Source organism: Oryzias latipes, chromosome 17, assembly GCF_053564925.1.
Source record: "Oryzias latipes strain Hd-rR chromosome 17, Olatipes_Hd-rR_3.1".
In the NCBI taxonomy this organism is placed as follows: Eukaryota; Metazoa; Chordata; class Actinopteri; order Beloniformes; family Adrianichthyidae; genus Oryzias; species Oryzias latipes.
The window spans coordinates 31,303,546-31,328,137 of NC_136253.1; the positions used below are offsets into that span (position 1 = coordinate 31,303,546).

The following is a 24,592-nucleotide window of genomic DNA, read 5'->3' on the forward strand; positions in this document are numbered from 1 at the left end:
GGGACTCCATAGTTTACTCGAGTGCACTGAGAGGAATGTCCATTTACATTAACGAACTGATACCTATCGGACAGATAGGATTTAAACCACTGGAGAGCAGATCCTCTGATCCCATCCTATCATCCATCTGTTTACACATTCCCCTGATAGCTTACAGCCACTAACAACCCCATACTAACATTACCGGTGCAACAAAAATGGCAAGCAATTTTAAGCCAGATTCCAGATCATACGAGGAAAACAAAACGTACAAGGATCTGTTTGTCTCTGAGAGGATTCATTGGAATGGAGCAGCGCAGCTCGAGCTTGTGACCCGCAAAATGTAGAACCTACATCACTGCTACAAGCTTTTTCCGACTTCTTTTTTTCTATCTGCTTCTGATGAACAACGACTTGAATAAAGAAATACTCAGTAATTCAATATTAAACTTAAATTTCCTTATATGTGTCCTCCATCATGAGTAAAATGCCACAAGAACATGTTGAAAAACACAATTTTCATTGGAAATTCTTTTAGTGTGAGGTGGCATGAGTAATGAGTGTTTTTTTTTTTCTAATTTCAATGACTAGTTAAGATCCTCTCACACTATGAATGACACTCACAAGGTGGCGCTTAAAGCCTTTTTTATATCTATTGTCATCTTTCCCGATTTCAGCATTGCACACGACAGTAATCCATGGAAGAGCAGTGATATCCGTGTGTCCCTGGTCTTGAGAAAACTGTGAAGGGATAATTGGACATTCTTATTGGCGGCAGACCTGAGGAGAGTGAAGAAACAATCACTCACACAGTATGTTCCCACACTGGACGTGACGACACGTGTACCGCTATTAACTGAACATAAACGTGCTCTGTTCGCCCCCCCTGCTTAAATCAGAACCACCTGCATGAGCCTGAGAACCGGCTGGTCTTCTCCTCGGACCTCCTTTGAGAGAGTGCACCTCGTGTTTGGACAAACGTCAGGGCCAGCTCCAGGGGCTCTTACATGAATCGACTAGCAGACGAGGGGGAATCTCACCCTTCACATAGCCCTGAGACTCATCTCCTCCCTTTTGAGCGGGGCACAATATTTTTTAATTACATCCAGGAAACTCCTGTTACAAAGGACACGTTCTAAGTGAATCTGGAGGGGGGGTGGGACTGCGGGAAGTTTTAAGGTCAGCCTTTCCTTTTTTCTGTGAAAGTCATTTCTTGGTGAGCGTGTGGGTGGTAGGTGTATCGGCTAACAAACTGGGGAGCATGCCACCTATAGATCTGGGCAAATGCTGACAGGCTGGTTTGCTAGATTGACAATGACAGCAGGTCTCAAAGGTAAAACTCCACGAAATAAGTAATAGAAAAGCCTTATTTTCTCCAACATTTGCATGTACTTGTCAATATTAATTACAACTTGCAGATAATGGGGGAAAATTAGGCATGTCAGACTGCTTTTTTTCCCCACACCCATGTTTTTTTGCTCTGGTGGTCTGTAACTGACAGGATTTCAGGCAATATTTGTTATCTTTCGCCTCAATAAGTCCATCTGGTTTCAGTTTGGCTCCCTAACATCGCCCCCAGAGATGTGGATGGAGGGGACTTATGGGTGAGGCTGCATGGTGGAGGGGCAGTTTGCAGAGTACTCTCTTTTCTTAAATTAAATTTCTAACCATTTTAACCTGAACCTCGGAGTAGGGATAGACGAGGAGCTTTCATTTTGCTTCCACCCTCCAGGCTTGGAAAAAAAAATGCCTGAGCTACAATCTTTGGAAAATCAAATCAGAATCACCTGTTTTGCCAAATGGCACACATGTTCAGAGTAATGGCTATTGTGCAGCCGTGGTTTATAATAAAGGAATGTATGAACTTTCTCTGAACTATCCCTGACATGAAACTTTTTGTGTCAGATGAATGCAATGATGTGTGAAAACAGATAAAGTCCAGACTAAACAAAGCAGTCAGTTCTAGATAGGAAGTCTTTATGAAAAGAGTGTAAAATTCCTGCTTAAGCTTTGTACGGACATTTGCATTTTACAAGTGTTTGGTTTCGAAATGGTCAATAATGTAAAACAGCTTTGCATCTAAGCTTAGACTTGAGCCCAAACGGAAAAAAGATTTAGCAAAATTTAGCTGTTGTACTTTTTTGCGTTATCGTTTTTAGAAATGTTTTTTTTATTATGTTGGAAGTAATTTGACATTTAATCGTTACACTGTTGAAGGCTTTTTTCAACAGTTTGTTCAGATAAAATGTATTTATATTTATGATGTCTTTATTTATGATGTACTTTTAGCTCAAACGGGCTTTTAAACCAGTTCAGGTCACTTACCATTAAACCTTAATAGTTAAATGCTATTATTAGTTTTTTGAAGTGAACAGTTTAACACTGAAAAGTTTTAGCTCTTTACATTCTTTCAAAATCTTCATCCGTTTTTGCAAATAACGTAATTCCAGTGGATTCTGAAGCAGAGAAATGCAGCTTTGAGCTGATATGCAACTTTCTGTTCGTAAAGTTGCGCATATTGGTTCAAAGCTGTCAAAGCTGTTATTTAGATGTCTAAAAAGCACACCTAGCAACCCTGAGGCCAAACGGTTGTTTAGCTTTTAGATTTGCATTTTAACAATGTGCATAATTATTTATCTGATTTATCATTTAGTCTTTTCATTAGAATTTCCAATCATAACCAGCCAGTTTCATATTCCACAGATATCTTGAGCTGAAACTTTTTTATCAGAACAGTGGACCCTTGCTATATAGCAGTTGAGCTTTCGCGGTCTTACTGTTTCACAGATTTTTGTGTGCAATTTTGCATGTCTTTTTTTATTTTGAATAGTGCTCTTTGTCCTGCATCCTGATTTGCTGTATACCTTGTCAATCAATCTCCTTCATGTCCTGTACAGATACACGCAGTTTGCCAAATCGACATAAGTCTTTGATTGCAAACAGATCTTTGTTTTCATCCTATAAAACTGGACTTGTTTTTTTGCAAAGGTTTGAACTTTGAATGTTTTAAGAAGAAAAAAAAGTGTAAAATGTTCATGTCTGTCTGAAAAGAGCGTAAAAAGTATGTAGTGCTGGGTTTTACCGTCTTAAAACATCTGCATTCCTATGGATTTCACCTATCCCAGGTAATTTTAGAATTTACCCTCTGTATTTTCAATAGTAGGTCTATTTGGCAATTTTTAGCTTTTTTAACTTATTTCAACTACTGTAATGCACTGCAGCCTACTTTATTACTTACATTTTGCATGCAATCGCAATGATTTTTACCCAAATTTTCAATTTTGCCAGATTTACCTAGATGGATTTTAAATCTATACTTTATCTCAAAGATTCCGACTGTGGGAAGAAGGGTTTCAGAGGGAAACCGAGGGCACCAGGGGTAGGCAGCCTAAGGAGTATTCAGCACTGCTTGCAGCTTTAATTTGATTTTTTTTTTCACTGTCATAAATACATGGGCCAAAAAAATGCAGGTGTTTTTAATCACAGACAACTGTGTCAGGTTACAGTCAGGAAACATACCCCTGAAAGGACACAAATGTTCTTCAGCAACACCAAATGACCTCTAAGATGCAGTGGCTGTACAGTTTCATGAAAGATCTTCTCTTTAATAGACAAATATGTTCACTCGGCAACTGCAAGGTTTAAACTCACATGAACTAAATAAAAGTACCAAATGTTTAAAGCAAAACAAATGTATACACAAGTATTTATTTATAATAATAATTACTATTTCTTTTGTGAAGGACAGGATTTCATGATGTAAAGATTTGACGCAACAATCTGGCCCAAACAGCACATAAATGTCAAAAAGAACATGAACAGTTGGCAGAGACTTGTGAGATTCTGGGAGTTTTCTTTAATGATCCGGTAAAAGTGAACTGGAACAGTCTGGACCCACGGACGCCTGGTTTTAGAAGAGTAAGGGGAGCTGCCATCCCAACAGTCAGTCGGGGAGGTCATGCTGGTTTCGCAGTGTTCAGTGTTCTTCACTCTGTAAATGATAGTCAAGCACAGGCTTCTCCTCAGTCACTTCTAATATGCGATTTTCTAGAAAGGACCTTGTACTGGATTTAACGTTTCTCAGCACCTCTCTGTCAATTTTCCACAATTTGGATCACAAACACTACAAACAGGAATCAAAGCCTTGCAACGTTACAACTATAAATCTAATGTGTGCATGTGAAAGGGGTAAACAATATTTTTTTGGGTTGAAAAGTTAGCTTTTTAGTTTTGTCTAAAAAAACATTTCCCAATGATACTCTTCCAGAGTTTTGCAATTGACAACATATTCATGTAGAAATATCCAACACTTGAAAGTTCTATTGCACCTCTGCTTGGAATATTTCAGTAAATCAGTGTGGTCTTCACCAAGAACAGCACTATGAGGTTTTTCAAGTTCATTTACTTTGGTTCTCTCTTAAGAAGGTTCCTGGAACCAGTTATATTTTAATTCTGAAGAAACAGAGTGGCTGAGTTAAAGTTTTAAATAGACCTGGTTAGGATTTAAAAATTCCAACCAAACATAGCAAATTATAAATAGCCTCTGGTAGGAGGGAAATCTATAATTAAAAACTACTTACATGTATCAGCAACTGTCATTAAAAAAAATAAAAATTCCTCTTGCGCAAAAAAAACAACAACTTTTTTTTATCTTGTCTTAAGTGTTTTGTTTACCCAACAGCAGCTGTGTTGGCTCCAGCAGCAGGGATAACACGGGTTCCACAGATGAACTGTAATATTCTACATTTCCCAAAATAAAAATGAAGTTCATCAAGTTACAGAAAAGACAAATGCAAAATCTTTAAGACCATAGTTTTCATTTAATAGGGGTGTGCACAATTCAGAATTACATGCTGAATTTGTTAGCGCTAAGTGAGAATAACTTCCCCATCACTCTATTTTCTAAAAAAAAAACCATTACATTACATTCATCATCAAGGTAAACTACAACCTCACATTTCCACCCCAACATAAGTAGAGTGTGAACCTTCACAGAAGGTGCTTGATAAGAAATCCTAGTTGGGTGAGAATGTCCTCTAAAGTGTCATGGATACAAAGATACAAACATGATATGACTTCCTATTACTAAGATGACCCAAAATACAGCAAATTTAAATATAAAATTTGAATAAACTTTAAAAAAAATGACCATGCAAACCATGCTGATTTTACACAATGCTAACAAGACTCATGCAACACAAATCTGAACAACAGTTTGCTGATAATATGTGTGCTTTGCTGCTGAAGAGTTATTTTCTAGTAAAGCCTGTTTTCTTTTTAAACAATTGCAGGAGAAATGAGGAGAAGCAGCCAAACAAGTCTGTTTACCGCAGCAGGTTAGTCTATTGTTTTTTTGTTTCAATAATAATATAAAGTGCACAAACTATTTTTTCTGACACCAACCACGCAAATTCCATTCTGTCCTCAAACACAATATTTTTTTAAACCTGTCCTTTTTTATTCCAATGAATCATTTATTGTATTACTTGTTTACCTATCTAGTGGAATGCCCAGTGGATCTTCTCATTTACATGACCTGATTTCTTCTGCAGAAAGGGAGCAGGTATGCGCATCCGTAAAGAAAATAAAAACAAAACAACACAGTTTTTTCTTAAAAAAGGATTACATAAGAATAATTAAAGTAAATTATGGAGCAACTTGTGCTGAAGTGAAAGTGATCAAACAAAATGTTCAGTGTATTCCAAAAAAGTGTATTTTAAAGCTTTTATCAGATGGCACCATATATAAAATATCAAGTAACACATCCAATAATAAACCCACTGCAGCACAGCTCTAAAGCTATTTTTTATAACTATCAAAGTGCAACCTGACATTCATAAATATGTAAAGACTGAATGATAACTTTACTAGATTAGCTGATATTACAATCATTCTATCACTTTGTTTTATATCTGCTTCTTGCACGGTAGTTACATCTTTCAGAGATAAGGCACTACAAGTAAAAGACACTGCATGCAGATTAACTGCTAACACCTGAAAAATTGTTTTCCAAGGTTTTTTTTTGGTTGTCTGTGATATGGCAGTGGCAGTTGTCTGTGATGAGTGGAGGTTTGCAGGATGAGGACATTTCAGTCCGTGTTTCAGGTGCACAGACTGGAATTCAGGTGATTTACACAGACAGAAGGGTTGGTCCAAGTGGTCACAGCAGGGGCCGTCACAGCAATGAGCTCTAAAAGGAAACAGAGAGATGGTTTACTCTCCAGGACCATATATGTAACATCTCCTGCCTTCTGCTGCTCTGTGCAAAATTTGAGACGTGCTTCCCCCTTGTGGATAATCAGAAAGCCTGACTCTGCAAGTGAAATTATTGGTATCGTATTCTGATCTGTTTCTAAATGAGTGCAGAAACTTTATTAGAGTAAAAAAAAGTACCACCCAAAGACTCACATTAGCTTTCACTGTGAGGCACACACGATGATCTTCGGGATTTGCACATTGTTTTCTGTAAAAAAAAAAGAAAAATAGAAAATCTTTAAGAAAACAAGGCAAGAACAAAGATATGAGGCTACTTGCATTTTTCCTGCTTATTTTCTTAGCAAAGCACTGCAAAAATGGTATAAAGTCACAGGTTTCAGTATGCTCATGAGAAAAAATGTATTACTATATGCATGGAAATAGTGGAAAATTATATAAAATACTGTGCAAGGTTTTAAGTAGACTTTTTAAAGCAGTTTTTAACAGTCAGGGTGGTCATGAAGAGAATTTTCCAGCTTTTTTTTCGTCCAAATCATGCATTCTACCTTCGTGTGAAGACGATGATGAAGGACAGGATCAGAAAGCCACGGATGCCTTAATGCCTCAGATGCCCCCATCCTCCAGCTGTTCAGAAACAACCACACACACATTTAAAAAATATCACATTTTGTCCTCTTACAAACACTAACCTCCCCACCTTTATTCAGCTTTTATTTTCTACCATTTTTTTTGTCATTTGTGGTTATTTAAAGAGGTGAACCTCAGTTACGTCAGGCATTGAAGTAACACATGGTGCACTGTGATAATGAACTGTATAATCGCAGATTTTCCCATTGCACTTCAGATCCATTAACAAAGTATAAAAATAAATAAAAAAAATTTTTTTCCTGCATCTTTCTAAAATCTGCAATAAAAATCAGTCCCATGTGTATGGTTAATATGTTTTAGTGTAAAAGGCCCTGAATTCAAAGTTATCTTTATTAGTAATCCAATTTAATTCATAGTAACACTTTGAATTAAATGTCCATTGACACTTTAATCAGCAGCTAAAGAAATGTCCTTAAAAAAAGCTCAAATAGTCTCAGATTAGGGGAATCGAAGTCCAAACCTTCGAAGTCCAAACCATTTTGTGTGTATTTAAAAGTCAAATAAAAAATGATTCTTGGCATAAAAAACGTAACTTTGCAACTTTATTTACAATACTGACTGCAAATGAGAACTCGACAGAGTGACTGCGGCGTCACCCTTAAGGCCCGTACACACCGGGACGAATATTCGCCAGGCGTTATTCGCCAGCGTTTTTCGCCACGTTTTTTGTGGTTACACCCAGGCGATTTTCGCAGACGATAAACCGAGCGAACATGCAATTTCAATTCCTGACATTAGATGGCGCTTAATGTAAACAGAAATACTCCTGTACACAAGGTGGCGCTGCGCAACTTTACGCTTCTTAAAGTCGCTTTTCACTCAGAAGAAGAGAGCAAGTATTTACGCGCTTGTCAGAATCATACAAAGAAAACATGAATATTTCAAGCACCAGTAGCTCCAACTGGTGCTTGGTTCGGGGATATTTTAGAATGTCCGTCATTATTTCTTCGCGGCAGTGTAGAAGCTACTTGGCGTCTATCTTCTTCGCTGGTATGTGTGTTCAGCAAGGCAGTTTTGTGTTTGAGCGCCCCCAAGTTGTGTTTTACTGTAACTTCAGAAGCTCCAGACACGTGTGCAAAAGCGCCGTTCTCATTGGTCGAATAGATTTCGACGCGAGGCGTCAAAAAAAAAAAAAACGAACCCGAGGCGTTTTTTTTTTTTTTTGACGCTTTGACGCGTGGCGTTTTTTCGCGTCGGTGTGCACACTCTCATTGGTGCCCTTTGTTTAGTCACGAGGCGTTAAACGTCGGTGAAAATCGCCGGCGAAATTCGTCCCGGTGTGAACGGGCCTTTAGAGAATGATTTGCTTCCGGCTCCAACAAAAGGAAATCAATTTAGTTGCCATTTTATCACACGGCCATGCTGGAGCCAGACGTGGATTGGTCCAAGTCAGTCTGCGTTAAAGTCTCACCAATCAGGAGAGACTTTGATGGAACTCCACACCCCTTCCACTAAAAGCAGGCTCGGGAGAATCTGTCAATCAAACGTTTCAAACGTTGGACCTGGGAGTCATCTAATGGGCCAGTTTCTACTTTACATGATTTACCATAGAAAAAAAATATCATGAAAAAATAGGACATGTTAAAAAATTGATTCTGACAAATATAATGCCTGAGTAATAGCTGTTTATTTCTCAATAGATGTCTAACGGATTTTGGCTTCTTTTAGCCAGCGGGTACTTCCTGGTTGAACCTTGAGGGGGTAGGGGTCACTCAGTCTATTTCTCATGTACAGTCAATGATTTACACATTGGAACAGAATGACCAAACAAGCTAAAAACTGGGAGGAAAACACAAGAGAGAAACTGACCAATGTCTTGGGCATTACAAGTGCCAGATTAGATTAAGTTTTTCCAGTGTTTTTTTTTTTCTGTGCTCAGAGTAAAAGCAAGCCAAAACAGATAAAGGCATGTCTATAAACAAAGCCTAGTTGCTGTGGAGGTGGAAATGTGTTTCCACTGCTTCTTGAATGGGTTGCATGTTCTAAAATTGATTAATAATTTTCTCTTGAAAGGGTTTTTTGGTTGGGGGTGATGTGTGAATGAGGATCAGGAGAGTTCAGGCAGAAGTAAGAAGGGCCAATCCATAGTTGACCATAACTATATGTGAAGGGCGAAAGAGACGCACAAAATACCTTTTATTGATGATTAGAAGTCTTCTTATAAAGTCTTTGGCCTCCTCTGATGTATCCACAAACTCTTCTTCCTCAAAGTTCCACTTACAGGCCAAGATGTTGTTCAGAGTCTCTGTGTCGTTATCACCAAGGAAAGGACACAGACCGCTCAGGCTGAAAAGGCAAAGAATAATAATCAGTAGTGGTTGGTGCAAAAGTACGCATGCAAGTGAGTATTTGCTTACAGCATGTAGGTGATGACCCCAAGGCTCCACATGTCCGTGTTGAATGACACAAAGTCAAAGTTGATGACCTCCGGGGCAAGAAACTCTGGAGTTCCAAAGTTAACGCGCAGCTTCTCTCTAGGTTTGTATCTGAAGGGCGATGTGATTGCAGGTCACTTAGGTGATGTTTAACATTCTTAGAATTACAGTGGTTAGTAAAACTGTCAACAAATTAGACAGAAAGGTTGCACTTACATCCTGGCAAGGCCAAAGTCAATGATCTTTATCTTACTGGTGGCTCTGCTCACACACAGTATGTTTTCTGGCTGCCAAAATCAGCAAAAACAAGCAAAGTGCAAATTATTAGTTTAAACAGTGAGAATTTCAAAAACGGCAACAAAATTTACTTTCTGCTACCAGTTGTTAAATTATTTTAGACAACTGAGGAAAGAATTCCACAGAGTAGATCTTCAATAATGCCCCATGAATCATTACTGAAGGCTTGAGCTGTCAATGTGCATTGGCTGAGTTAAAGTAGTTTTTTTTAACTGTATGCTGCTTTTGTCTCCCAAACACCTCATAAAAAAACCACACCTGTAAAAATAGTGTTTTTGGTGTTTTAAACATGTTTTTGTGGAATTTTTCGGATCATGAAGGACATATACTAAGTAAATTAGGCCTAAAATTGTGTTTCTGAGTATTTCTTCATGCAAATCACAGTGAATCAGGAGCAGAATAAAAGATGCCGTTTGAAAAACAGCTTATTTGTGATGAAGAAAACAAGCTGGGGGGGGGGGGGGGCACAAGCTTCCTGCTTTGCTCACACAGAAGGCTCTCAGCAACGGGGAGGGGAAGGGGGGACGGGGTTACTCTGCATGAACAATGGACTCCTGCCGCTCTGCAGAAACTATGTCCTAGAAAACGACACAGGTTTTGGGATTTTGGTTGAAAAAAGCATATTGATAATTAAAAGACCACTGTAAAACACTTTAGATTTAAAGAGGATCGAAGTGAGACTGAAAATACATCAGCCCTTCACTTTGTGCGAAAAAATAAATTTGAGTGTAGCCTACCCCTGAAGTTGTAACACTTCCCATAAACCTGATCATCATTTTTGTTTTTTGTTACCTTTAGGTCCAGATGCAGTATGGACATTTTGTGCATGTACTGCAGGCCGTCACAGATCTGCCTAATGAAGACCACAGCGTCCAGCTCCATCAAAGTGTAGTTTTCATCAATGATTCTGTCAAACAGCTCTCCTCCACCAACACTATGATGGAAAAACAAGCACATTAAGAATGTTAAAGAAATAAAAGACATTTAAAAACATTTCTATTCAGTTTTGTTTTAATATATAAACATAACTAAAATAACAGGAAATACATTTAAAAAAGATTATCTGGCTGGTGTGAGTACAGCACAATCACTTTAAACTCAATAAACTATTCTTCTAATGAAGAATAAATCTGTACTGAAGGTATAAAGGGGAAGAGCATACTATTCCAGTACAAGGATGATGTCATTCCTTGACTCGTAAGCTGCATAGAGCTGGATCAGGTTGGCATGGTCCAGATTATTCATGACCTGGATCTCATTCTTCACCACCTCCTACCAAAAACACAAGCACAAATAGATGCAGACAAAGAGCGCACAGAGGCACAGCCAATCCAGACAGCTCCATGGACAGGCGTGCGTATACAGAAACGATGAGAAGTGTCAGCTGTTCTCTGCTATCACAGACATATACATATACATCTCCACTTCTAGGCCAAATATTTCTCACCTCACGCTGCCTCTGTTTCATGACCAGCCTGGTGGTGTTCTAGTAACGACTAAAAACCTCCTTCCTTCTATAGTTAGTGGTTTTCATTGCAATACACTCATCGTGACAGCATGTGTACCTTTTCTTTCTGGCTCCTGGCTTTGATGACCTTTGCAGCCAAAGTGAGGCCGGACGAGTTCTCGATACATTTGTGCACCTGGCCAAAGCGCCCCCTAGAGGAACGAAGAAGACATGAGTTGTGCAGCTGTGCGGCAACATTTGCTGACCTGGATTTAGTCAGATATCCCTGCAGTAAATGGGCAGTTTGGAAATAAAATGGCAATAGATTGATATATATTTTCCCATGACAAATCAAAAACCGAACGTCCGTCAAACAGGGACGGCTGAGCAAAGTGTGCTTCCTTATCTGTTATTTCATGACATTTGAGCTGGTATGCAACTTCTCTTTGAAGACAAGGATTAACACTAAGTGATTAGCTACCAACTGGCACAGAGGATACAGTTTCACATGCCTGTCAGTTCCTGAGTAAAAATAACTGCAGTGACTCTGAAGTTATGAAACATCGAGGAGGGGAGAAGAAAGAAGGAGGGTCATATGGGGAAAATGTGATTAGGTTTTTAATCGAAATTTGAGAACAGGCTTCTTGATGATCATCTGTATATCAACATGTCATCAACAGCTTTGATTTGCTTTGCATTTTTATGAATATTTGACAAGGAAGGCAGTACTCACCCGCCCAGGACCTCCTGCCAGTTGATGGTGTAGAAGTTCCTGATCTGGTTGGGTTTGGCAGAAACCATGCGGTGATTAAAAGGAGCAGATGGAGGAGGCCCGGATTCTGAGGACAGATGTGGAGGCAAAAGTGAGGGGAGGGATCTGTTGCAAGAATAATTTTGAGGAATGTGATAACACATAAGCAGCAGTGAGGACTTCAATGGAGGAGGATCTCCTTAAGTTAGCACCTTCAACCTTTTAAAAGAGGTGTTGCCATAATTTGACTTTTCGGCATTCAGAATAATTAACTAGTGACCTTTTTTGATCTTTGATTATTAACAAATTGAAACAATTCCTGTCTCCTGTCTCCTGTCTCTCAAATTAATAGACTGCAAGAGTCTATTAATTTGATCCCTTCTTTTGTGTCTCCGACACAGGCGGTCATTTAATTAATTGGTTAAAACTGTAATGTTGCATCATGTTATCCTGCATTGATCTTTTTGTTGGGATTCATGCTTCCTCTCATTACTTATGGTTTTCTTACGAGGACAAGTTTGAAATTTGGTATTTTAATATTTCTTCCTCTCCTGTGTTTTTCAATAACCAAAAATTACAGCAAACCTACACTATGTGTTAAATTAGGTCTTTTTAAATTATATTTAAATGTGTTTTTGAAACAGGGCCAGTACGTTCTGCTGTATTTTTATTTATTTATTTATTAATTTTTTTTATTTTGTCGGTCTGCAACAGTAAATCTGTTAAAATTGCCAACTTCAATAATTTAACATTTATCTAGTGTGCCGCGTTTGTTTCTGCCTATAATTAGAAATAAATATATTTTTAATCCATTGATGCCTATTAATGTAAATATGCATCACACCACTTTGGCTTTAAAATCATCTAAAAATTGTTTTTTTTTCCATAACTTTAAATGAATTTAGACAAAATAATCCTTACAAACTCTTGAATATTTAACCCCTGGATGAAATCCCTCCATAAAACAGAAGTTTAAGGGGCTTTAAATAAAAAATGTACCACAGGCCTAAAAAAAAAGTGATTTACCTATAAAGAAGCGCTCAGCATCAGCGTCTTCGTCATCCTTTTCTGGTTCCTGTTCCGTCTTCTCACCCTCCAGTTTGTCTTTAAGGCTAAACTGCAGCTCAACTCCATCTGCTTTGAAGACAGCCCAGTCCTCAGACCCATTCCTCTGCTCCTCTTCCTCCTCCTGGGTCTCAATCATTTGGTCCCCTTCAGTCTCTGTGGTTGATGTTGCGTCCTTGTTGCTGTCACTGTGGGTAAGGGATCACAGATTTTAGTTGTTGTCACCAGTTTACCATATATGCATTCTTAAAGCAAAAAAAAAAAAAATGATACAAGAACAGGGTCTGATAAATAACTTCTGAATTGTTCAAGATACTTTCTGTCCATCAAACAAACGTGCACTTTTAGATCCTCTATATGTAAATGCATTTCTACTTTTTTAATTTTTTTTTACTTTTTTAGTATTTAAAGACAATAAATGGATACTAAAATGCTAAAAAAATAATAATAATAATAAGTCCAGAGAGTTAAAATATTATTTGAATATCAGAAGGTTTGAAGAATTATTATATTTCCAGTATGATTTACTACAAAATTAATAATTTGCTGCAGTCTATGAAAAACAACTCAAATCTATCATGAGTGAATTAAAATAATTGACTGTTTATGGTTGATTCTTATAGCCTTTAAAAATACACACACATACCTAATTTTCTCCACTTCTTCTTCATGTTCTTTGTAAGGAAAATCCTCTGGAACTTCTTTAGCAGCCGAATCATTCCTTTCCTCTGTCTCCTCCTTGAATTTGTGTTTGTCTTCTTCTGTACTGATCTTCTCATCTTCCACACTGAGCGTGGCTTCTCCTTCTATTCCTGCTGCTTCTTCTTCGTGGTCTCTTTCCGTGGCCTCCTCCTCAGTCAAAGCTACAGAGTCCTCTAGTTTTTCAGTGAAAACGTCAGGAACTTGATCTTCGGGAAGCATTCCAGCCTCCAGATCTGGAGGAACGACCAAGACGTTTGACTTCTCCGCATTCTCCTTGTTGAGTTTCAGGACCTCTTCAAGAAGAAGAGCTTGTTTCTTTAGGGAGATGTTGTCTACAAGAAGTGCAAAAACTATAAGGATTTACATAGTTAGCCTGCAGTTAACCTGTAACATTCCATAACATAGCGTTCTCCCTCCATGCCTAACAAAAAAGTAAAAGTCAGTTCCTGGATTTAAGACTGAAAGATAATCATCTATTAAGGTTTTACAGTGATAAATAAGTTTCAGCAAAATAAATCAGTAAAATCAGCTTTCACTCTATTTCTGTGGCTTTTAATCTTTTTTGATTTTAGCTTTGGACAGCATAAATAAATGTTTTGACTGCAGGTGGCCCAAAAACCACAGCAATTTCTCCATGTTTGTGTGTAGAGGTGCTGTCATGCTGATTCTAGTACCTGCTACGTCTGGAGTTTTCGACTTCTTTTGCATTTTTTTCTGGCCCAGATCCGTTCCATCTTTTCCTTTGTGGTCTTTCGACTGTCAAGACAACATCAAGACAATAAGTCCAACAGTTTTTCTGAAAAAATGTTGGAGAAAAACTGCTTTCACCTGAAGTTTTTCATCCACCATCCCCTGCCCTATATCCCCTTTTCCTTTCTGCATCATTTCCTTCAAAATGACATGTTTTATCAGTAAAACTAATACAAGAACACTCACATAAGAGATGCTGGAGCTCACAAATTTAAGATGTTAAAGTTTGATCCATCGATTTTTTTTCCTTGTAGAACAGTTTGACACAAATTCTGATCACACTTGGATGAGTGTTGAAATAAAGGCTTAATGAAAATTGCCAATTAGTTTAATGCAAACAAAAGGGTAACAAAAGGTAAATCACAAATTTAATTCATATAAACAGAGTTCCAAAAAAGGGAACATCCTAGAAAATATTGATCAAATAGAAAAGATTTTTCAAAATGTTAAAAACTTTAAAAGAAAATCTCCCAGCGTCTGTCATGACATGTCGTTTCTTTTTTCCGAGCTAATGGATAGATGGCAACAGAACAGTGAATTTATAGCTTATCACTCGTCCCACTCAGCAGTGGAATGCAATGCTGACCCTGAGTGGAAAATGTTACCAGTAACTGACGATGATGTTCAAATGTCTCAACAGAGGTCGAAAATACAGGCGTTGCTCATAAAGTTTGCAAAACTGAATTTGAGGAGCTGCATCTTGGACTCTGAAAGCTGTTGTGACGGAAACAGGAGATATTTCAAGTGCAGAATTTCCCATGATGCAGCAGTACAGTTCTAGCCACAGGTCAAAGGATCGGGGAGTGCGTCCAGAGGTCTTGCATCTACATGTTAAATATCTCACACCTTAGAGGTGGAAAAAAAAGGAGCAACCAGCTGATGCGCTCTCTGACGACAACAGAAATTCCCTGAAACACGAGCCAGGAAGGCATCGCACATGGTGATTGGTCATAAATCATTTGGAAGACAGTCCAGGCTAAAGGTTTTATCGTGTACATCTTATTAAGGTACTGCTTTTTAATAGCATGCTGATTGGTTTCTGCTCTGCTTGTTTGTCTTGATCACAGAGACTCTCGCAGACATGCAGGCGGAGGGAGTGTTATGATGCAACCTCTGTCCCTGCTGCCAACCAGCATTTAGTGAACCTTTAATGGAGATGTCCTGATCTGGATGATAATGATAGAGATATTAATCTGTGGATGGAGGGCTTCTTTTGTATAAATCACAGTGACTTCAGTGAGAACAGGCTGTACTTTCACTTATTGTCTTTTCTGAAAAGGAAGAAGCAGTGTAAAATAAAAATGATTTATTCCAAATAAATCATTTCATGAAATCCCTTTGAAAACATTATCATCAAAACTTCAGGGCTCCGCAAACGTCCGACTTTAAAGCTTGAGTGGGGCTTTTCTGGACTAGGAATATGAAATCGTTTTCCTCGGAATCCACTGAGACACTGGGAAAAACGTAAGACTAGTAGTGTTTGTAGATGATCTTTGAAATGTGAGAAAGAGACATCAACACAGATTTAAAGAAAAGAACCAGCAGGACAGACTGCTTGAGTTTCACCTCTCCTGGGTAATGCCAGGATTCCTGTATCCAGCCAAGGAGGCCACATTGCATCCAGTGCAGGAAAAAGTTTCAAACGTGAGTTGAGTGGGGACTTTGCCATAAGTTATATTTATCGTAAAGTGTCTGCTTGCTTGATTATAATGTTCTTACTTTTTTTTTAGCTTGAACACCCCACAGCCCTGCCTCATATTGAGGCATGGACACACAGAAAAGAAATCCTGCTAAAGTTTAAAATGTCAAAAAATAGCTTGGAAACTGTGCAACACTGACAAAAACAGGAAAATATTTTCTCTATGATGGATGAGGAGTAGGTAATACTTTGGATGCTCCCAGGTCCAAAGCAAATCAGACAGAAACTTTGTCCTATTTTCATAAATTCTAGCTCGTGAGTCAAACCAATATAGAGTAATTGAAATCAAAGTTTGAAGTGTTTTTTTCCTCTTGTCTTACCTTGTCGAGCTTTCTACTTATTGTATCTGCAGATTTCTTCTTAACGGCTAGCCTTCCTTTATTGTCCTTGGGTTTGGAGCCCTTCCGAGCTGCTGGGCCTTTGAACATCATCTCCATAACCTTTGAACGCTTCACCGTCTCCCCGATGAAGCTGATGACCTGCTGCATGCTGAGGACCAGCTTTTCCATTCCTTCCAGCTTCTGAGACTGCTGTTCAGACCTCTGGTTCACCACTGAAATAATGGTGCTCATCTCCTTGCAGATCTCCTTCACCTCTCTCCCTATCTGGGTCTGGTTCATAACTTTGGGTGATACGTGAATCTCTTCTTTGTCAACCTTAAGATTCTCCATATCCTGTTCAATGTCGTCAATATCGTGTGACATCCCATCGAGTCGGTTCAGGACCTTTTCTTGAATATTCATGAGCTTGTCCATTTTGCTGCTCAGAGACTCGATGTGGTTTTGCATGAGGTCAAAGCCAGCTCTGCTGCTGTCCCCTGAACTCACAGCTATAACACTCATGGCTTCTGAATATGCAAAACTCAGATTAAGACATCAAATGTGTTCAGAGAAAACCACAGATAACGTCTGTGAGAGGAAAACGTTTTCAAAAACCCCAAGAAGGAAGTATTCCAGATCAAAAGGAGCACATCAAATAATCATCACCCGCATCAAGAAATTAATTTAATCCTTAAAACCGTCAACCTGACATAAACCGCAATAAAGTCGACCTTCTGCTCCTGTGCTCCAGATAGAGAATTAAGAATAGAGTGGGTCGGTGTACCTAAATGTAAATAGTGAGCCCACGTCAGCAGGGTTCAAGTGTTCGGGGTGGGAAGTTGGCGCAGCTCAGCCTATGAGAAACTCGAGAGGCTTGGAGCGCTGAGCCCACCTCTGTGACTTTTTTGTGAGGTGTCAAAATAATCACTGTCCACCGTGCTTCTTCTGTGTGTGAGGCAGCAAGGACAGGGCTTAAGAATTTTACAAATTCACTCGACATTATCATAGGAATAAGATGGTCCACACTTTAGAGTGAGGTGCTCAGGAAGAAACCTCAACAAAGGGGCATCAATTGAGATTTGAAAATGAACTGGGATTCCAGTTTTATCACTTTTAGTTGCACTGGCATCTCAATGCTGAAGAAAGTTCTAAAAAAAAACAATACATTAGTTTTCAGTGAACCCAATAATGAATAAAAGTCATGATGGAAAGCAAAGTGTTTTATATTACCAAAGCCTACAATGTCCAGCCTGTATCCCGGGCAAATGTGACGATCAGAGGAGCTCCTGGCTAAGATACCCTACTGTAGGATGATTGGCCTGTGCGCCAAAAGAAGAGACACAGTGGATTTATGTGGTACTTACTCACTGACAAACTATGGCCTGGTAACCCACCTCAAGAAAATCTGGGATCTGTTTCCATTGAGATTGTGTAACTCTGTGATCCTTTCTAAAGCAGCTCTGATCTTGAGTGGCCGAGTTTGCTTGAACAAAAGTGTTGCGAGAAAAACAGAAATGTAAATATATCTCAGGAACTTGATCGTCACAAACATCCCAAACTTATTTAGCCTCCATAAATTCAGCTGTGTTTACCCATAAACTATGTCAGACAGCAGCAGTGTGAGTTCTTGGTGGGTCATTGCACCTAGCCAAAGTCCCCACACGGCGGTGACTCAGGCTGAATTCTAGCCAGTTTAAATTTACTGTTTGAAGCTGCAGAATTAGAATTGAGTCCCTCTTTTTGTGTGTTCTCCACTTTCGGACGTTACATAAGTTTTATGGTGGAGCTGACTCCCACAGGGCAAAAACCAGCCACCATCACTCAGCAGGCATGCGCTCACACCTGCGTTTGGATGCCAGGCGACGTGTCTCATTTGCAGAGTGTTTTGGCAGTTTGCCTGGCGTAGGCAGTCATAATGCCAGGGTGTTCATGTAATAAACAAAACAGATTTTTCCACAACAGCAACAAGAAAATCGAGGTCGTTTGGACTAAAATTCTTTAAAAAAAAACAAAACAAAGGTGATAAAACATGCATGAATTCAACAAATGAGGCACAGATTCCAAACTTTGGTGCAGTTTCTGCATCTTTTCCTTGAGACAAACCTCAAAGGGGATATAAACAGCTGTGAGGTTACGACATAAAATAAATATCAAGTTAGTCTCTATTAAACTTATTGGGGAAACTGGAGCCAAAGAGTGTCATGGAACCACAGCCCATGATCAAACTCATATCTCACCTTCTCTGCCAATGGCGAATATGTGAGCACACTCAGTGGGAGCTGCGAAATGTCTGCACAGTCTTTAGGGACATGAAATAATGTTGTTTAGTTAATGTGACATGTAAATGATCGGGGTATTTAGGGACAGAGTTAGGTGATTAAGGTACTCAAAAACCCTGCAAACATAAACAAACTGATAATAATTTTGCGTTATGTTGGCATTAATAGATTTGAATGAAACAGTTCATTTCTTTTCTTAATTGAACTAAAAAATGAATCTTGCTTTCTCTATGATCTGTATCTACTGGGCGACTTTATTTTTGCTACATTCCTTTTAATTCATGAGCCACATATATGCATCTCAACAAATTGAAATATCCTCTTGTAGGGCACTAATTGTCCTCAAGTATTTAGCTTTTCCAGTCTCAACTGTAAATAATTGGAAGGCATTTAAAAACTTTCCTCACAATTCCAAAGAGATTTAGAGTTTTTTCTTATTAACCCACAAACAGGGTCATTACTACGGTGGCCCTGAAGTGCAAATCACGCCAATAAATCACTCAAATGCAAAAACAGTAGTAACCCTAAAAGTGCAGAAGAAACTTGTTCTTGGGTTCTCAAGTTAACAATGAAAATTTAAAAGTTAAACAAATAATAAAGAAAAGTAACATTACATGGGGCGGCCGTGGTGCAGCAGTAGGGCAGTCGACCCATGATTGTAAGATTGCAGGTTCGATTCCCGCCTTCCACGCCCATGAGTTGAAGTGTCCCTGGGCAAGACACTGAACCCCACCTTGCCTCTGGTGGTTGGCGGGCGCCTGTGTTTGGCAGCGGAGCAGCCAACAGTGTGTGACTGGGTGAATGGGTCTGTGACTGTAAAAGCGCTTTGTCCTTGTAGGTAGAAAAGCGCTATACAAGTATATGCCATTTACATTATAGATACTGACACAATATTACAGAAACCAAAAGACAATTCTAAAAAATGAAACAAAATAAAAATGAAATGTTTCAAAAAGCTAAAGAAATTTCCAGAAATCAAAATGAAATGCTAAAAAATGAAAATCTCTTGGAAAAGGTAGGAATTGAGGGACATCGCTGGTTTCCATTTATATATATATATGCATTTTGGAAAACAAAACTTATTTCTAGAAATCAAAGTGAAATAGCACAATATGAAACAGAAAAAGGTAGGCACTGTGGGACGTCGCTGATTGGTTGATGACGTTTGTCCGTCAATTCAACCAAAAGTTATTTGTCATGAAGCAATACTGGCTTCAATATGCACCTCCAGTCAGCGATGTCCCATAATCTGTGTTTACCAGTTACTAATTGGGTTTGGTTTTTTAGCATTTCATTTTAATTTGTGGAAGTTACTTTTATTTTCCAAAAAGCTACATTTTACTTTTGTATAATTTTTTTGTCTTTTGGTTTCTAAAACTTGTTTTGATTTCTAAATTTTAATGTTTTTGTGTTATTTATTTTGCTTTTGTAATTGCTGTTGTGATATTTAATGTGTTTTTGCATTAAGTGATTTTTTTATGAGATTTGCACTGGCAAATTGTTTTTATTTTATTTTATTGTGATTTGCTAAAGAATGAATCAGCCTTGCATAGCAAGCACAGAAAACTGTGCAACACTTTAGAAGATCTGAGAATAAGGATGTACTGACATTTTTTCATAAAAATTGATCAAAACTAAGCTTGACATTTTCTAGCGGATGTGGTCAAATCTGCTGACATGCTCTTCTCTCCATTTTTGTAATTTCTTTTTCTCAGAAGTGTTTGGATGCAGCACTCTGTGAACATCCGGCTCTTTTATCGATGCCTTTTGTGTCTTACCCTCCAGGATCTTCATAGTCTTCCCCACTTTTGTGAGACCGACTGATTCAATCTGACAGACCAGTCTGTGGTTTACAAAATCTTTGCAACTGTTATAAATTGATTGAAACTGACTAATGCTTGATGCCCAACATTAAACTTTTAACAAAATGTTTTGTTTTTTTAGGATATTTTTATTTTTGGTTCTCATTAAGCCTGACTTAAAAATCATCCAAAATACAAAATAAACAAAATATGGTAGTTTTTGTTTATTCAAAAGTCAAAAAAAAAATCTTTGATTAAAAAAACAATTTTTAAACATGCACCTTCACACTTAAATTTAAAAAAAAGGTTTAGTGAATTAACGATAAATTAAGGAAAACGAAAAGATTTCAGGTCAAGACACATCTGATGTGAACAGGAGCTGATCACAGTAGAATTTGTGTGTTTTAACAGTATAGAAACAGAGGTTCTATTCTGCAATGGCCAAGTTAGGCCATTTGTCTGGCAGTGAGACAAGGCTTGCTGTTAAAATTGGAGCGCTGCCTCTCTGACAGAGGACACAATGTCCTGAGGATCACGGGGTACATGTGCTGTGTGACTACTGTCCAGACACCTCTGCCGTCTCTTCTCACATATTCCCCCGCCTGCCAGCTTGGGCTTCACTTTCTCTTGGAAACTACTAGGCTTAAGTGTGCGCAGCAGCCGTGAAACTGAACTCCTGCAGTTAATGTCTTAGAAGCCTCTCCTGTTCTTTGCCCGGCCTCTCAGCTTCTTCCTCGGCATGCCACTGTGGTTTGTGGCAACACTTTGAAAAACCTCTTGGTTTTGTAAATATAATGTGATGAAACCTCATTACACGACAATTTTCCATAAAACCTAAGCAATGTTGCAATGTATGTTTACTACTGTCAGATTTTATTGATGAAACTGAAATAGCTTCAGAGATCTTAATGAGACAAATATCAAGTTATCTGTAAATACAGAATGAAGAAAGTTGTTTCTCAGTTATACTTTTAGAAAATACTTTATGATGCATAAAGTTTCTCAGAATTCAAGAGTTTAGGAATATAGTCTGACAGACTGCTCTGAAACAAAGGCCCTTCTAAAGTGTTGGTGTTTGGACTTATGAATAAAGGATTTAAAGTTTGATTTTTATTGGATTATGGGTCACAAAAGAGATACTTTTATCCTGGTTTTATTTTGAAAAATGCAATCTTCTATCAGAGAATTATTTCCTCTAGAATTTGCCAATTAAGACCTTTGGATTTCAACGTCCAAGGAAATAATGTGGAAAAATTAGAACTTTCAAAACTTGCAATCTTCAGTCATTCTAATCCTCTTCAGTCATTTTACCTAGTTTTGACTGTTTGCATTATTGCATTTTTTAACATTATGAATTCAGTCAGCTCCTTCTTAAAGCTTTTACTGTATTTCCTCAAATAAAACTAATTTCTGATCAGCTTGTGTTTTTTTTTACAGTACTGAGTCAAGCCACGGAGCTTCGAAGGAAGATTTGCCAGACTATTATAACCAGTATGAACATGCAAGAGGTGCATTACGTTGAAGATACCATGGAGGGCGTTAAAGTCAGTGACAGAATGCAAAGAAAGCTTAGTCACATACTTGCAGAGCCCCCACAGTGAATGTCAGTGTGGATCTCCTAAATGCCAAGAAAGGAATGGAAAGAAGAGAGGGAGAGCACTCCAGTGACTCTCTGAGGTACACAACAGCGACCACAAAGGTGTTTATTTATAATCAGTGATGTACACAAATCACTGCATTCATCCGGACGCAATGCGGGTAAAAATAAATGCATTTTGAACATCGGGAGTGGCAAATCTTTGATGTAAAGAAATACACAATGCATTGTTAAAATTACATGAACAGTGGTAATGTCTGAGGTATAAAAGCATGCTGACCTTCAAAGGTGTGAGGAATGTTGACAGGGCAGTGATGTAACAATTGTTCCTGCACGCTCGTGAAAAGACCACAACTGTCCACCAGATGGAGATGGAAGACACAACAATGGGGCTCTGAGTGTTCAAGTCTTCCACCAGGGTTCACTGTTTCTGCAGGTTAAAGCTAACTCCTACACGCATCAACTGTTTGTTTTAACGTAGTATTCTTACCAACAAACCTGCATCACAAATTGCAGTTAACACAAAAAATCCACTTCTATGCTGAAAGCATAAAGTTTTACTTTATCTGGTTTGATCAAAATAACCAAACAGACAGAAGAATTGACTCAATGACCATCTTACTGATGCCTCCAATGAAAATGTACATTAAGAGCTGTTAATTGTGTTTGACAGCTGAAATAATAGGAGATAATCTTAGGTATAAACCTATGCCACTTTGTAGTGCCTACTGTTCAACATTTACATAACTCAATACACTGCAATCATAGTATTAATAAAACATCTAAAATGTGGAGCATCATAAATTTTATTGCTGATGTTTATTGTTGGTTTCCAATCATGTTTTTTCTTTCCCTTTCTGAAAAGGTCTTTATTATTGCCAGATCACCGTTAAAAATAAAATAAATATTGTAATTAATCTGTCTAGCCTTGATCAGTATCAGAATCAGAAATACTTTATTGATCCCACACGTGGGAAATTTATTTGTCACCATAGCAACTGACAGCAGAGGGAAAAAAGACTTAAAATGATATTTAAAAAAAACAAGAACAAAGAAAATGTAGCATAAATGCAAACATCAAGGTAGTATCATTTAAAAAGCTTTTGACAGAACAGTGCAGGTAAAAGATGTGCAAAAGAAATGTGCAAAATGGAAAAAAACTAAATAAATAGATAATAAAAAATATGCAAAGGTTATCTTTTGCATTGTGAGTTGTTGTACAGGGTTGTGTTGATAAAGAAAAGGTTAAATAAAATACAGAACTAACTACCAAAATTCGTCTTAAAGCCAACACGCACCATAGATGACAAAAGACAAGAGTATGTTTGTTTTTGTTTTTTTTCCTGTTTTATTTTTAACCGATTTATTGTTGTATGTTTCTGCTTTAACCTCATGTAACTTTAACATCAGTCTGTCATAAATCTGAAACAGTTTTCCTCCTTTTGTCCGTCGTGCATCCTTTTATCAAAACAGATTTTGAATAAAGGTCTAAATGATCCGTTTCTTCTGTTTCTGTTTTTTGTAATTTCACATTTTCTATTTTAATTGAGACTTTCAGAACCAGAATCAGAGAATCAGAGATACTTTATTGATCCCACACGTGGGAAATTTGTTTGTCACCATAGCAACTGACAGCAGAGGGAAAAAAGACTTAGAATTAAGTAAAAAAAAGCAAGAACAAGAAAATGTAGCATAAATACAGACATTCTTTTTAAAATCAAGATTATCCTTTTCGCAGATTTAATAATAAGCTGTTTTTATGTGTTGACAGAAGCTTCAGTTATTCCTGCCAACAAGAAAAAAAACCACACACAATGCATTAAAAAAAGAAAAAAGATCCACTCGTCTTAATCTAACAACATGTCTTTGTAACATAGACCCGACAGAGTACAACGGGCATATCAAGAAGATAACTCATGTGGTGCAAACCTTAAGTAATACAGGAATGAGCCAAAAATGTCTTCCTGTAACCTGCTTGTGCAGGACAGCCTCACCACTGATTACATCCTGGAGGTGGCTCAAAGAGTTCTGTGAAGAATCATTCAAGAACGCCGGTACTCAACAGACAAATCTGCCGTCTTCAAAGAAAACATTTTCTTTAGCTCATCAACAGGAAAAAGGAAAAATCTCAAAGGAAGCATTGCTGCTTGATTTACATTCTGTTGAATCTAAAAAGTGCTATAAATACCTGAATGGCAGATGCTCCTTGCTTCCTCCTGGAGAAGAGTAAAGTGCACAGCCTGTTCCAGACAAAGGAAACAACCAGACACATGGTGCTGACAAGCCAAGTGTCTGCCACTGTCACAAAACTCCCTTCAGCTTTCACTTTACTCCCCATCCTTCCCCGCTGGCTTTGCTTTGAGGAACTATTTCTATCAGCAAACTGGGGCCCCTCAGAGATTACAAGGAAACACCTCCAGGTCTGGATGTGGACCCACTGAGAGTAAGAAGTGCCTGAACATAAACACCACACAAACACCCCCCCCCCCCCCCCCCCCCCAGCTCCTATTAATTTAGTCAACCGCTCTACTCCCGTCGCCGTTGTGCTGTTGAAGGACGGACAGTCTGACCTCTTGACAAAAGTGTGACAGGTGCGAATAAAGGCACAAGCACTTTCCAGTTACTTTGCTTTCACCACAAAGAAAACGTTTTCATTTTATGCCGT

At 38.3% G+C, this 24,592-nt stretch overlaps 1 protein-coding gene and 2 long non-coding RNA genes across 8 annotated transcripts; 2 read left to right on the plus strand and 1 right to left on the minus strand.

Moving 5' to 3' along the window:
* Positions 1 to 1,190: 1,190 nt before the first annotated feature.
* LOC144986598 (uncharacterized) lies at positions 1,191 to 10,508 on the plus strand. Its single transcript, XR_013650418.1, has 4 exons — positions 1,191 to 1,312; positions 5,271 to 5,315; positions 5,482 to 5,542; positions 10,314 to 10,508. It is a non-coding gene; the product is annotated as an uncharacterized LOC144986598 (long non-coding RNA).
* Positions 4,780 to 24,488, minus strand: mylk4a (myosin light chain kinase family, member 4a). 6 transcript variants are annotated; one of them, XM_011486938.4, is made up of 15 exons: positions 16,250 to 17,023; positions 14,309 to 14,368; positions 14,155 to 14,236; positions 13,425 to 13,812; positions 12,740 to 12,966; positions 11,696 to 11,801; positions 11,081 to 11,174; positions 10,678 to 10,787; positions 10,308 to 10,449; positions 9,435 to 9,505; positions 9,201 to 9,329; positions 8,977 to 9,129; positions 6,741 to 6,819; positions 6,388 to 6,442; positions 4,780 to 6,169 (listed from the first exon to the last, which is right to left on the minus strand). In XM_011486938.4, the coding sequence occupies exons 1-14, from the start codon at positions 16,769 to 16,771 to the stop codon at positions 6,389 to 6,391; spliced, it is 2,217 nt and encodes a 738-aa protein (XP_011485240.1). In that variant the 5' UTR covers positions 16,772 to 17,023; the 3' UTR covers positions 4,780 to 6,169; position 6,388. The 6 variants fall into 6 exon arrangements, with proteins under 6 accessions (XP_011485240.1, XP_011485239.1, XP_020566789.1 ...); XM_011486937.4 differs by having other exon boundaries at positions 13,425 to 13,830; XM_020711130.3 differs by lacking the exons at positions 14,309 to 14,368; positions 16,250 to 17,023 and adding an exon at positions 24,116 to 24,488.
* LOC144986600 (uncharacterized) lies at positions 15,044 to 15,348 on the plus strand. The gene is made up of 2 exons (XR_013650420.1): positions 15,044 to 15,170; positions 15,298 to 15,348. It is a non-coding gene; the product is annotated as an uncharacterized LOC144986600 (long non-coding RNA).
* Positions 24,489 to 24,592: the final 104 nt, after the last annotated feature.

Bases quoted from the DNA above. Each gene is read 5' to 3' on its own strand.
- mylk4a (XM_011486937.4), bottom strand. From the start codon at position 16,771: ATGAGTGTTATAGCTGTGAGTTCAGGGGACAGCAGCAGAGCTGGCTTT. The intron at 14,237-14,308 runs GTGAAAGCAGTT...TTGTCTTGACAG, and splicing joins TGGTGGATGAAAAACTTCAG to TCGAAAGACCACAAAGGAAA. The intron at 13,831-14,154 runs GTACTAGAATCA...AAATCCTTATAG, and splicing joins GAAAACTCCAGACGTAGCAG to TTTTTGCACTTCTTGTAGAC.